Raw genomic sequence first — 14,745 nt, 5'->3', positions numbered from 1 at the left:
CCAACTTCCCTTTTTGGTTTCTGCTTTTTTAATTTTTATATATTAATAAAATACTCACTAGTTGTGACTCTGATGCAGGTTTGCCATGTTTGACAGTGAACACAAGCTGCAGTTTTCCTTCAGTTCAAAGAAACAGGATGTGTTTTTTAATGTTCCCTGTCCTTTAAAGCATTGGTTTATGCACCTGATTTTAATATGTTAGTTTTGTCTCAGGCATTGCACTCTTAGTTCTGAGCTGGAAGGTTGCATGTTCAAGATTTATTTGAGTACTGCATCCAGTTCATTGTAATGCACAATATAAATGCAATTTCTTTTGCATCGCTTTCAAGATCTCCAAAGGTACTTCACACTGAAATGTTTTTGAAGTATGTCACTTTTGTAATGCACTTTGGAGCTCCACTTACCTTTTGTATCCTTCATATGAGACACTAAACCAAGGCTTCATTTGCCTTCTTGATGCAAGAAATCAGATTGTGCTCTTGCAAAGTAAACTGGTGAAATTTATCCTGTGTGCTTGCCAATATACACCCCTCATTCAATGTCACTATAGCAAGTACAGATCTTTTTTTTCTTTCAAAAGGATTCTGTGGCAGTAAGGCAATAGTAGTGATATGTTACCAGTGCTATACCCTCAGTGTCAGATGTATTCCTATCTCTTTCCCAACAGGATTTTTTTCAAACCAGTAACTTTATGCAACACATACACAGGTTTGCCACCTGTTTCACCATTTTGAAGAAAATACTGAGAAAATGTTGAAACAAAGCAGTTGCAGAGATTTCCTTCAACGTTGTTCTGGCTGACCTTTGTCACTTAGATAGTTATTTGGGATTTGTTTGAAAGGTCAATGGCTAGAAGTATATATTTTAGCTGGAAAAATATTGTCAGTCAAATATTGTTTGCCTCTACTCCATGCATCTCTATCTTGTAACTAATGGGGAGCCAGGAAATACAAGATGCCTCTTGGAGCATTTCGGTATACTGTCAGCAGTTACCTCAACAAGTCCATTTTTCACATATGTAGGAAGTGCAGAAGTTTGCACCCTCCTTGATTATTGAAGTACTTCTCAAATTCTGGTTGAACTTTTAGCCCCATTCTCCTGCTGTGTGCAAGGTGGCCATTCACTGGTCCAGGCAGTGATCTGTAGGGGGTTCTGTCCATGCAGACTGCCTGCCCTAAATGTTACGTTACATTCATACCTGGCTGTCTCTGGAGAGGAAGCATATGGTGTTCCCTGGCTGCTGGAGATCTTCCAGGACTGGTGAGCACTGAGCTGGTATATATCCTGGACTTGGATGTCAGCATTTTAATTTGACTGTTTGTGGTTGATTTTGTAAGCTTTTTTGAATGGTGTGGTAGGCTTGAGAGGGCAGGTGGCTTATTCCAGCTCCTATTTTCTTGTGTTTTTATTGTCAATATCTTCAATCCTAAAGGTATCCATTCTGTTTTGTGCCATGACTTCCAAATTCACCTTGAGCCAACAATGACATGAGCATTCAGTTGGTTGTCCTGCTGCATTTTCCAAATTTCTTTTCTCCAACAAATGCTCCCATCCATGCATTTGTGCCTTCTGAGATTGAATTTATAATACATTTATATTGATCCAGAATGTTGTGACCTGTTTCTTTGTGCACCATGACCTACACTTACGTTGCTTCAGCCTTGGCAGATTGCACTTGTCCTCATTAATCTATTGTATTGTCTTTGAGGCCCCTATCTTTTTGTTAACCTGTAAATTGTGCCAGCAATTTCAAGTCATTTCTCCTAAGGTACTTGCACTTCACTCACCGGGCCCAGTTCTCTGAGTGCTCTTGCTAAATTTTTGCTAGGTCCCTTGTTTGTTGTAAAAAGTGCAATTATCCAACTATGATTCAAATTCTCTTCATCCTTTAATCGTATCCTTTAATTTAATGGTTAGCACTGAAATGCTATGAGTTGTACTTCTGGAGGAAGTGTGGTTAGTGATGCTCTCTTTGGGAAATATTGTGAAACAGCAAGGTACTCCAGTACTGTCATCCAAGTTCCTCTGGCATTTCTTTTGTATCACAAATAAACAATTTGCTTATTTTGAGGAAAAATACTGCGGATGCTGGAAATCTGAAATAAATCCAAAAATGCTGCAAACACTCATCGGGCAATACCTGCGGAGAGAGAAAGCAGTTGAGATTTTGGAAATGTCCTTGATTTGAAACATCATCTGTGGAGAAAGAAACAGAGTTATCTGATCTGTTTCTAGAATTCTTCTGTTTTGTTTTTATTTATTTTAAAGTACTTTATGGAAATATATAAAACCCATATTTTGTCATTCACGTTGTTTGGCAAAGCCATGTAGTTTGTGCACTGACTGGTCAGTTCCTGGAGACTGCGTGGTTAAAGATTGTAAATGACGAGTTTACATCTGAGGATATTGTTATCCTCAGTTAATTTGACCATATTTCTGTTGCTATGAGAAACATCACGGGTTATTTTCAGTGGGCCCCAGAGCTATCTCAAACCCAGCCTGACACCTTTTCACAGAAGACAATGAATTTAGTAATCTTAAAATTCTCATTCTTTTTAAATTCCTCCTGGCCTTACCCTGCCTGTCTCTGTGTGCAGCCCTGCTTCTCACTGAGAAAATATGTCTTCTCACCTCTGGTTACTTGTCAATTGCTTATCTCCTTCACGTTATCAGTGGTTGTTCCCTTGGTGGCTTAGGCTTTCAGCTGTGAAATTCCTCCTCTAAATCTCGCTCTTCTCCTGTACCCCCCCCCCCCCCCCCCACCACCACACACCCCTGTTGTTGTGAAACTCCTTCAAATTTCCCTTATTTCTCAAATTGCTTATCAGTCCTAGTAATTTCTTGTTAGGGTTGGTATTTTTGTTTGATAACAATCCTGTAACATCATGTATAAATAAATGCAAGCTGTTGCTCAACTTCCCTGTAGAGTGTTTTGATCTCTGCACTGCAAATGGATACCAATCCACTGCCACAGAGATCGCTGACAGGTAGATTAATCACAGGTTTCTCCCTCATTCACTACCCAAGTGGTGGTTTGACAGGATAGGGAGGGCTGAAGAGCAACTGCTCCAGCCCTCCTATCCTTCTCAAACCTCACTATGGCCCTGTCTGCTCTTACCTTGCTTGCACTGCGGCATGTAAACTGGTAATATTTAACAATAACAGCTAGGACTCCTACAGCTGAAGATAGGGCCTGGGTAAAGCAACGTGCTTTGAAGATTAATGTTCCAATCTGTGGGGTTTTCTTAATTTAGATGTGGAGCAGATCCACAGGCATGTTATTTGTTGAGCTTTTGTAAGTGAATGTTAGATTGAAAGGTAAGCCCATATTCTCTCTCCAACTGGTTGAACCAGAGCTCTACATTTGCTTTATGGCGTTAATGGAGTACAGGTAAATTCAATGTGGGTGCTGGGCAGACTACATGGCTCATAAGTGAGATGCAGTGCTTGACGGGACCCTGTCCCTGCACGTAGCATTGATCACATCCATCATCCTCGCCCTGGACACTCCAGTTGAATGTTCGTTTCAATACAGAGGAACGTCAAAACTGAGGGCAAATAACAAGGATTGTGGAAAAAACGAGATGTCTGTAAGGTCAATGAAGAATGTTAAAGTTTTGGGAGTGTGGGGTCTAAGCAGTTGAAAGCACAGCTGCCACTGTTGGCGGGAACTAGGAGGAACAGGACACCAACGTCAGAGGAGTGGGGTGTTCAGTAGATATTAGACTAAAGATGTTGACATTGGTGTTAAGAGATAAAGCTGCAAAGGGATGCAAATACTTTGCAGTTAAAGTTGAGAATCATGGCACTACTTTAAGTCCATGGTTGAGGGGTGGCGTCGTCTGGCAATTAAGTGGATCCACATAACTGAATCAGTCTTTTTTAAATTTTTTGTGTATTCCCTTTGGATACAGTCATTTTTTCCCAACTCTTTGCGACAACATTATTGACATCCAGCCCATGGACAGGCTCATAACTTTCGACATGGAGCAGTCAGTGATCTAGTTGACAGGGGCCTTTACATGCAGAAGCTACTGCAAACATACCCTTGAATTACCTCATTACTCTAAATTGAACGGATTAACAAATCATGCTTGAGATATGCACAGACTAACAGATCAGTCCTCTTCCACCTTTACACACTCCCCTTCTCTTGGCATCTTCCTTTGTAATTTCACCGGATACCACACCTGCCCTTTGATCCCTAATGCCCAGGGACTCAAAAACACTTCATTTCTAGCTGAAACAGTGATATTGGAATTGGTTTATTATTGTACTGAGGTACAGTGAAAAACTTATCTTGCATACTGTTCATCACCCACCGAGGCAGCGAGAAGTGTAGGCAGTCCATGGAGGGGAGCCTGGTTTTTGTGATGTGCTGAGCTGTGTCCACAACTCTCTGCTGTTTCTTGCAGTTACAGGCAGAGCAGTTGCCGTACCAAGCTGTGATGCATCCAGATGGGATGCTTTCTATGGTGCATCAATAAAAATTGTTCAGTGTCAAAGGGGACATGCCAAATTTTATTTAGCCTCCTGAGGAAGTAGCCATCGTGTCCACATGTTTGCACCAAGACAGGGCTATTGGTGATGTTCACTCCTAGGAACTTGAAGCTCTCAACCCTTCCCATTGTACTTTCCATTTTGGTCCCCTCTATATTGGGAAAACCAAACATGAAACATGGATTCAAGACACCTGTGTTCAGTCTGCAAAAGTGACCTGATTTCTCTAGTTGCCCGTTGCTTTCATTTTCTAATCCAATCCCGCACTAACCTCCCTACCTTCTGCCTCCTATACTGTTTCAGCGAAGCTCAATGTTACTTAAAGGAACAACCACCGACCCTTGACAGTCTGCATTTCCATTTCTGAGTCCCCCAGGATCAACATTTTCAGGATTGTTATTGTCCAGGAACTCAATTAAGCCATTCACTGTGGCCACAATGGCAGGTCAGAAGCTGAGTATCCTGCAGCAGGTGCCTCACCTACTGTACCTCGGAGCATTTCCAATATCCTCCCATTTATTCCTTGTTCCCTTGCCTTGTTGCACCTCCCCAAGTACATTTCCTCCAACTTCACTGGATGAGATTTCATTTGTCATTTTCCTGCCTAACTGACCAGACCTTGTTTGTCTTTTTGGAATATGAAGCTTTCTTCCTCCCAGCTGACTGCACAGCTAATTTTTGTATCACCTATAAACCACTTTAACATGTCCCCTACATTCAGGTCTAATCACAGATATGTATTATCTAATAGGAGGGAGCAAGTACTAATACCCGTGGCACCTCACTGGTAACAGCCTGTTGTGAGAAAGGTTCTTTTGGTATCTTAAAGATAAAGGTCTGGACACACAGCCTTTGTAATTTAAAAATGGTTTATTAACAAAGACAAACGCAGGACAGAATGAATGGAAACAGATGCACACTCGCACACTCTCAAGCATGAGATCATGAATGTGGAGGGAAATCGCGACAGAGGGTGAGGTACACACACACACACACACACACACACACACACACACACACACACACACACACAATAACTGGGTACAAATGATCAAGGAATAAACTATACAGTGTTTGGACACCCTGATTCTGGACAAACATTGGCTCTTTGGTCTCGGGAGTCCTTAACTAACTGCCCTGGAGTAGTGCACAGCTTACCTCAACATCCTCGGACACAGAAAAAGAGGAAGAAAAACCAAACATGCAGCACTTTTATGCTGCTGGGGGGCTGGGTAGCCCAGCAAGGACAAAGGTGTTTTAAACGGGCCAATAGTAGATGTGGCCAGGAACAAAGGTGCTCGCACAGCCCGATCCGAGTGGTCCAGCAAGACAAAGGTGTTTACCTAATGGGGCGGAGCCGGACCCCTGATTGACAGTGGTATAGCTTCCAACCTGATAGGCAATGCTATCATCCGACCATGGGGGTCAGTAGTGTTGTCACTGTCATCTGACCCCTGGCCTTTCATACTACACAGCCTTCCAAACGCACAAGGCACCCATCAACCATTACCCTCTATCTATTTCTCGCTCTCGCACTCTCTTTCCTCCCACCCCCCACCCGTTGTCTGAGGAATAAGTATTGGAGCCTTGGTTAGAACACTGCAATCCTGTAAAACAGTGCATTGGGCTGTTGTGTACTTTCTCCATGCTTATCTGGATTACGTGCTCAAATCTCTGGAGCGGGTCTTCAACGTGCACACTTGCACGTGGGGAGACTGGATGAGATCTAAACTAGATTTATTAAAAGGATACCAGAACTGAGAGATTCTCACTGCAGGGAAACTACAGAGGCTGGAAATGGAAGATCAGGGACATTCCCCAATAGAGTTCTTTGAAATGACGTAGAGGAAATGATCCTACTTATGGGAGAATTTAAAAAAATTAGGAACTATGAATCTAAAGGTAGTAACCAATGAATCCAGTTAGGAAATCAGGACTGCTACATATGAACCAAGGCTGCAGCTGAAAATCAATGTAGATAAACTTATGGTGTCAAATGTCTGAAAAAGAAAACAAAAATACGGCAGATGCTCAATCTAAAATAAGACTCTGCTGAAAATACTCAACAGTTGAGGAAGCATCTGTGGGGGAAAAACAGTTAATGTTTTGTTGATGACCTTTTGAGTTTTCTTTTGTAAGAATGTTTTCCACAGTCTTTTACTTAGCTGGTGATTCAGGGACATAAAGTTCTGGGGTGTTTGACCTCATCCTTTAATAGCAGTGTAAACTTATTGGAGGGTAAAAATTTCCTTGATTGTAAACTGGAGTAATTTTCTTTCAGTTTGCTTTAATATCGGTTTGTTACAGAACTTGCTCCAGAGAATGCCGTCATAATTAGATTTCGATCTGTTCATTATGTCTATGCAAACCCACACTATATTAAGTGAGGGAGGGGGAAATCATTTAAACCAATTTGCAAGTGGAAGTTCCCTCGTCGCATTATGGGCGTCTGGTATGGGCCCAACAAACCAACATAACAGCTGACAATGAATGAGGAGCTAATTAGCCAATTTGGGTTTTGCATATCAGGAGATTGTGGGGAGAGAGAGTACTGTAAGACTTTAGTACAGGTGACTCCCACCCCCCCCCCCCCCCCCCCCCCTCCAGAGTATGGCTATTCAGGTAACAGAAATTCACTCTTACAGAATTCGCAAATTGCTACCCAAAATTTTGCTCTTATGGAATTTGTCTCAATTTTTATTTCATTTTCAGCTTGCATTTCTTGACGCATGTGCAGCTGATGTGGCTTTGTGTTACAGAAAATCATGCTGCAGACTGTTTTCTGTGAACGCAGCTCCACCATAACGTGGGAAAGAACAAATTATAAAATAACATTATTATCTTGAATTACATTTGTGACATTGGTTTAATCTTGCACTTGAACCTAATCTTGGCAATCATAATGGAGTGCGGCTCCTCAGGAGTCATTTGGGGCCCTAACATTTGGTTTATATAGAGGAAACAACTTGGGAATTTTCTGAAAGCCTCCCTTAAAAGGCAAGTGTAACATCCCCACCAATGTGGTTCTAACATCTCTGGCCCATGACTGCTCAAGATGGAGGAGGACACGGAGAACCTTGAGTTTCCTCAGGAGCACACAAGCCCAGCAAGAATTTCAGAAGGACCGCAGCACCTCCCATACTCCACACCCTACCATGCCATTAGGCACCTCCTGCCTCCTCTAGACAAGTCTGTGGGTCTCGCATCAACCTATTTAGCCACTTCAGAACTGGAGTGAAGCAAGTTATCCCTGACCTTATGGGGCTTCCTGAGAGAGCATTTGTGGATAGTACAAATGGCTTCACGCAGGTGCTAAAGCTGCATTTCCTCCCTGTGCACTGAAGACGGGGGAATATTGTGCAGCCCAACTAAGCTCCCACCTTTTGTTGTGGCCTCACGTCAGCCATCTGGATAAGGGTGCAGGGTCTGAAAATCCTCTACAGTCTGAACATCTTAAATCAAGGTCCAAAAGTTAGCAGAGTTTGGAAGAAATGATATTAAAATCAGTGATTCCTTTTCAACTTCAGGGCTGCTCCACATTTCTTTAATCTGCAGGCGAAGTCCTCATCTGCCTTCAATGGATATCGCAGTGCTGGGAACGCGCACAGTCGAGACAATGGGACAGTGAGACAGGAAGATGGAAAAATTGTCTCCCACACTGGGGCAGCACTATTCCCTGCTGCAGACACACTTGATGTCACACTGAGAGTTCCTCCACTGGCAGAGCGGGGACAGAAAGATGGTGCAATGAGTCTCTGACCACTTACTGAGAGAGATGGCACTGATACATCAGAAACTGCAAGAGAAAGTATCTATTATGTAGTGTAAATGCACCTAAAGTTCAAGTTCAACACATGAAAGGGTTACTGACCTCACTAGGTTGAGGAAAATGACAATCCCCACATTCCTTAAAGAACAGGGTCCGACTGATTCTCTCGCCTCCATCCAGAAGCTGTGTTCCAATGGATGAGCTATGTTGAGCGTATAAATGTCTGCCGTTGGAGGGCAGGGTACTTTTTTGTTCTTTCACACTGATGTGAGCATCCAAATTTTTACCAAATTATACAGTGAAAAATCCCACCAGCAATGTACCACAGTGTTATACAATGGTAGACCAACAGCCATCTGTATTCTAACTGCGTTACACCTTACTAAATCCTTGTACACTCTTGTTGTATTGTTCACATTAGGTGTCAGATTTTCATTGCCAATGTAATTTACTGTGACCTTGTTTTACTTAGATTTTCCAGGTTAACTTAGAGGTCTTTATCACTTTAAAAAAAACTGTCCATTGCTTTGGTTGGTACCATTCCTGATTACACAAAAAACGTGGTTGATTGTTGGTCTCTACTCAGTCACAGTCAGATCAATAAAATATCTATTGGTTGCATAGCAGCAGCAGATGAGGCTGTTTATTGCAGTCAGGATTATGTGATTCATGCTGCTAAATAACACAGGCATATCTGTATGAATTTAATGTAAATAAAAAGTGTGTATGCAGGGACAAGTCTGTATGCCATGTACTGAAGATGGGAATGTAGATTTATCATTTTGGATATGGTTTCTGAGTATGGCAGAGAGAATGTAAGTGCAAAAATGTGGGGATAGGCCATCAAGCAATATCATATTTCCTAATGTACCAAACAACAACTTGCATTTGTGTAGCACCTCTAACATTGTGAAATATATTTAGGCAAACGTTTTTCAAACAAAATTTGACACGGGGATATTGAGACAGATTACCAAACAGTTGGTCAGAAGTTGGCTTTAATAAGTTTCTTAAGGCACAAATAAGAGGTAAACAGGCAAAAGGTGTAGGTAGGATATTCCGGAGATCTATGACCTTGGCAGCGAGGTGATAGTGGTTAAAATGAGAATCTCAGAATCACCGAATGGTTACAACATGAAAGGAGGCCATTTGACCCATTGAGTCTGTACTGGCTCTGTAAGAACAATCCAGTTAGTCCCATTCTTCTTGCCTTCTCCCTATGACCCTGAAAATTCTTTCCATTCGGATACTTACCTGGCTCTCTCTAAATGCTGTGATTGAATCTGCCTCCAATGTTAACCCAGCAGTGCATTCCAGATCCTCGCCACTTAGTACATTTTTAAAATAAACATTAAAAAAACATTCATATCGCTTTTCGTTCTTTTGACAATCCCCTTCATTCCATGTCCCTTTTATTCTTGTTTTCCTGCAAATAGGAGCAATTTCTCTCTGTCAACTCTCTGAAGGACTGTAGATATTTCTATCAGATCATCTGTACCAAGGAGGATAAGCCAATCTTCAGTCTATCCTTTGAACAAAAATTCCTCACCTATGGAACCATTTTGGTAAATCTCTCTGCACTCTCTCTAAAACTTTTGCATCTTTCTCCTGAGGGATTCCACCATATGCTTCCCTCCATTCTAAAAAAAACACCAACCTTTCACGTATAGGATTTCCTGCTACTTTCTATCCATGCCGCTCCAGCTCCTTTTGTTTCATAGCCTTCAATTGTACTGACAAGCCAATTTTGTGGCACCTTATCAAATGCTTTTTGGAAGACCATGTATATCATATCAACTGCTTTTCTTTCATCAGACCTTTCTATTGCTTTATCAAAGAACTGTTAAGTTAGTTTGACTCTTTTGCCTAGAACAAATCCATGCTAGCTTTATCTAATCAATGCAGCTTGTCAACCTCCATGAGTTTTGTGCAGGTCCTAATCTTCAAGTACACTTGGCAGGTGGCCAAAGGCTGTGCCAGAGTACTGATGGTGGTGGTGATTAAATGCTCAGAGCACCATGCAGTAAACCACCTGGAGCCCTCAAGACTTCAGCAGAAGGAGGGAGGGGAAGTGTAGAAGGCAGAGAAAGGCATATTGAATCGGCAGGTGACAGATGTCTGAAATGTTAGACAAACTTGTTCCTTTGCCCACCTCCATCCCTGCCCCTCTCGTTCCCCGTGTTCCTTGTATTTCTATATCTTTATTGCATCCATTATTTTCAAGTCTGTTCAAATACTTTTCCAATTTTCTTGTTCTTTTCTGTAGGACCAAGATGGGCATCATGGAACCTGGGAGTGTTCCTTTGCATTCGCTGTGCTGGTATTCACAGAAACCTTGGAGTCCACATCTCCAAGGTGAAATCGGTAACTCTGGATCAGTGGACACCAGAACAGATCCAGGTACCACATATAGTGTGCACCTGCAACGGTGGGTGGATGAATGGTGTGTGTATGGATGTAGGGGTGTGTTGGTGGTTGACAGCACCTCACACTCTTACTAAGAGTCAGAAGCTTCAGGTCGTAATCTAGGTTGGCACAAGTGTAATGCTGAGGGAATGGTATTAAATTGAGATTCTGTTCTGTGAAACTAAGGAAAAACAGTGGAGTTCTCCTGGTGTCCAGAGCCAGCATTTAAATCTGAGCCAACATCATCAAAGCAGATCATCCAATCACCAAAAGAGTGCTTCTCTTCTGTTGGCCTATATAAACCAGATTTTACATAATAAATGAGAACAGAAATCTTGTGATAATTATCTTGTGGAGAAACCTCAGAGAGGCAGATTCCTGTGGGTGTTTCATTCTGAAATACACAACTTGTGCAGGCCACGTACAGCAGCAGTGAAGAAAGAAGCGAAGTTTGCATCAACAGTCAAATGTAGAACCATAGAACAATACAGCACAATACAGGCCCTTCAGCCCACCATGTTGTGCCGACCTTTAAACCACACCTAAGACTATCTAACCCCTTCCTCCCACATATCCCCCTATTATAAATTCCTCCATAAACTTATCTAACAATCTCTTGAACTTGTCCAACGTATCAGCCTTCACCACCACCCCAGGCAGCGCATTCCATACACTAACCACTCTCTGGGTGAAAAACCTCCCTCTGATGTCTCCTTTGAACTTCCCACCCATTACCTTAAAGCCATGCCCTCTTGTATTGAGCATTGGTGCCCTGGGAAAGAGGCGCTGGCTGTCCACTCTATCTATTCCTCTTAATATTTTGTATACCTTTATCATGTCTCCCCTCATCCTCCTTCTCTCCAATGAGTAAAGTCCTAGCTCCCTTAGTCTCTCCTCATAATGCATACTCTCCAATCCAGGCAGCATCCTAGTAAATCTCCTCTGTACCCTTTCCAACGCTTCCACATCCTTCCTATAATGAGGCGACCAGAACTGGATACAGTACTCCAAGTGTGGTCTAACCAGAGTTTTGTAGAGCTGCATCATTACCTTGCGGCTCTTAAACTCAATCCCACGACTTGTGAAAGCTAACCTCCCATAACCTTTCTTAACTACCCTATCCACCTGTGAGGCAACTTTCAGTGATCTGTGGATATGAATCCCCAGATCCCTCTGCTCCTCCACACTACCCACAATGCTAAAGGTTATGGAGCGGGGTCACTGTACCCCAAATGCTCACCCACCGAGAGATCTGTCACCTGACCCAGTTCATTACCTAATACTAGACTTAATATGGCATTCCCTCTAGTCAGCCTATCAACATACTATGACAGAAATCTGTCCTGGACCCATTTGCCCCATCTAAACCTTTGGCACTAAGCAGGTGCCAATCAATATTTGGGAAGTTGAATTCTCCTATGATAACAACCCTGTTATTCTTGCACCTTTTACGAAATCTGCCTCCCAATCTGCTCCTCAGTATCCTTGCTGATACCGGGGGGGCCTATAGAATACTCCCAGTAGAGTAACTGCTTTCTTGTTCCTAACTTCCACCCATATTGACTCTAGAGAGGATCCTTCTACATTATCTGCCCTTTCTGAAGCTGTAACAGTGTCCCTGACCAGTATTGCCACCCCTCCTCCTCTTCTTACCCCCACCCCCACCCCCCGCCCCATCCCTTTTAAAACTGAGATCCAGGAATATTCAATATCCATTCCCGCCCTGGTGACAGCCAAGTCTCTGCAAGAGCCACAATATCATAGTCCCATGTACTTATCCAAGCTCTCAGTTCATCACCCTTATTCCTGATACTTCTTGCATTTAAGTAAATGCACTTTAGCCCATCCACCTTTCTACTTTTATACCCTATACTCTGCTTCTCCTTCCTCAAAGCCTCTCTATATGTTAGATCTGACTCTTCCACATCCACTTCTTCCTCTGACCTACCCCTCTGCTTCCCATCCCCCTTGCAAACTAGTTTAAACCCTCCTGAACTACCATAGCAAACCTGCCTGCAAGGATATTGGCCCCCCTCTGGTTCAGGTGTAACCCGTCCTCTCTGTACACCTCCCACCTTCCCCAGAAGAGATCCCAATGTTCCAAAAATCTAAAACCTCCCTCCTGCACCAACTCCTCAGCCACGCATTCATCTGCCATCTCCTCCTATTCCTACCTTCACTATCACATGGCACTGGCAGCAATCCTGGATTGCTACCCTTGAGGTCCTGTTCTTCAGCCTTCTGCTTAGCTCCCTAAACTCACTTTCAGGACCTCATCCTTCTTCCTACCTATGTTGTTGGTATCAACATGAAACACGACTTCTGGCTGTTCTCCCTTCCGCTCAAGAATACTGTGGGCCCTATCAGAGACATCCCGGACTCTGGCACCTGGGAGGCAACATACCATCTGGGATTCATGCTCACTGCCACAGAACCTCCTGTCTGTTCCCCTGACTATTGAGTCCCCTATCACTATTGCCTTCCTCTTCTCCTCCCTTCCCTTCTGAGCAGCAGGACCAGTCCCAGTGCCAGAAACCTGGCTACTGCTGCTTGATCTCTGCAGGTCATCCCCCTCAACAGCTTCCAAAGCGGAAAACCTGTTATTGAGGGGAACAGCCTCCGGGGTCCTCTGCTCTGTCTGCCTGTTCGTTTTCTTTTTCCTTTTCTCTCCCCTGACAGTCACCCTTCTATCTACTTCCTGGACCCCAGAAGTACGTGCTCTAAGGGCGGTGGGGGGGAGGGGGGCGGGGTGCGGGGAGAGGGGTGACTGTCTCCTGATGCACAGTATCTACATAACTCTCTCCCTCCCTCCCTGATGCTCTGCAGTGTTTGAAGCTGCGACTCCAGCTCATCAATTCTGAGCTGAAGTTCCTCCAGCCTCCAGCACTTACTGCAGACATGGTCACCGTGCACCACAGCAGGGTCCACTAGCTCCCACATCAAGCAGCTGCAGCACATCGGCATGTCCTTCATCTGAACTAATTCTTTCCCTACCTAGTTTAATCCTACCTAAAATTTATAACAGTGACAGGTAACAGGTAAACCTTTACCTACCAGCTTACTCACCTGTCTTACCCCTTTACACCTAAGCCCCTCGAGCCAAAGCCCAATCACTCTGCTCCCTCTCACTCCGCTGCCTGCTCCGACGCTGCCCGCTGGCTATGGCAATCTTCTTTTTCAACCTGTTAAACATATCACCACTTCACCTGCTTCTTTCGAATGGAGCAACTATTTCCCAGCAGAAGCACTTCCATTGGCAGGAGCCCATCACACATTGTTGATGGAGCCTACCTGGCCATCCAGTGAATTGAGCTTTGGCTAAAGAGCTGGATGCTTTCCACATTACCTGCATGAATCCAGAAAAATCTGTGGGATTCCTTGTAAAGTTTGTAAGTCAGCTGGTCTACGTACTCTCAGGTGGAGTGAGGTGTGTGGTAAAGTCAATGTTTGCACAATCATCCATTGAATTTGGGAAGGTTTGGGGAGCTGAGAGCAAGATAAGTGCAGTACTGGTGGGATTAGTTGGATGCTTGCTCTTCTGTTCCCAACACCCACCACCTCATCCAGCTGGGATCAGCATGGTGCTCACACCTTCCTCTGGGATTGGCATGGTGCTTATTCATCCTGCCTTGTAGCTCCAGCGATCTGGTGCTGTGTGTAGAGTTTACAGGCTCTCCCTGTGATCACACGTGTTTCCTTCAGGTGCACTGCTTTCTTCCCAAGTCCCAGAGACGCTCCACTTCGGCAGGTTAATTAGCCACTCTGAATTGCCTCTAGTCTATAGGTAAGTGGTAGAATTTGGGGATGGGAGGGTTTATGGGACTGGAGGGTGAACAGTTTACAGGGAAAGTGAGTGTGAGAATGGGATTTCTTTGAGCTAGCATAGATTTAATGGGCCGATGAACCTCCTGTGTGGTCAGGAAATATTGGATTCCCTGGAACTGTTGATTTCTTTGCAGACCAATTGAAAGAGCTTATTCCATCCACTGAGTAATATGATATTCTCACTCGAGTACTGGTGGAACTTGGAAACGTTTGGGAAGTATATTGTATATTTTAATATCTTTTTA

At 43.6% G+C, this 14,745-nt stretch overlaps 1 protein-coding gene across 1 annotated transcript in view; it reads left to right on the top strand.

Moving 5' to 3' along the window:
- The window catches only part of smap2 (small ArfGAP2), a 46,865-nt gene that overhangs the window by 8,626 nt on the left and 23,494 nt on the right, over positions 1–14,745 (top strand). Inside the window, exon 2 of the mRNA XM_052036080.1 lies at positions 10,536–10,669. Within this exon, the coding sequence (XP_051892040.1) occupies positions 10,536–10,669 (134 nt within the window). The remainder of the gene's footprint in view (positions 1–10,535; positions 10,670–14,745) is intronic.

Source organism: Pristis pectinata, chromosome 22, assembly GCF_009764475.1.
Source record: "Pristis pectinata isolate sPriPec2 chromosome 22, sPriPec2.1.pri, whole genome shotgun sequence".
Lineage (NCBI taxonomy): Eukaryota > Metazoa > Chordata > Chondrichthyes > Rhinopristiformes > Pristidae > Pristis > Pristis pectinata.
This window is presented reverse-complemented; position numbering and strand designations above follow the sequence as displayed.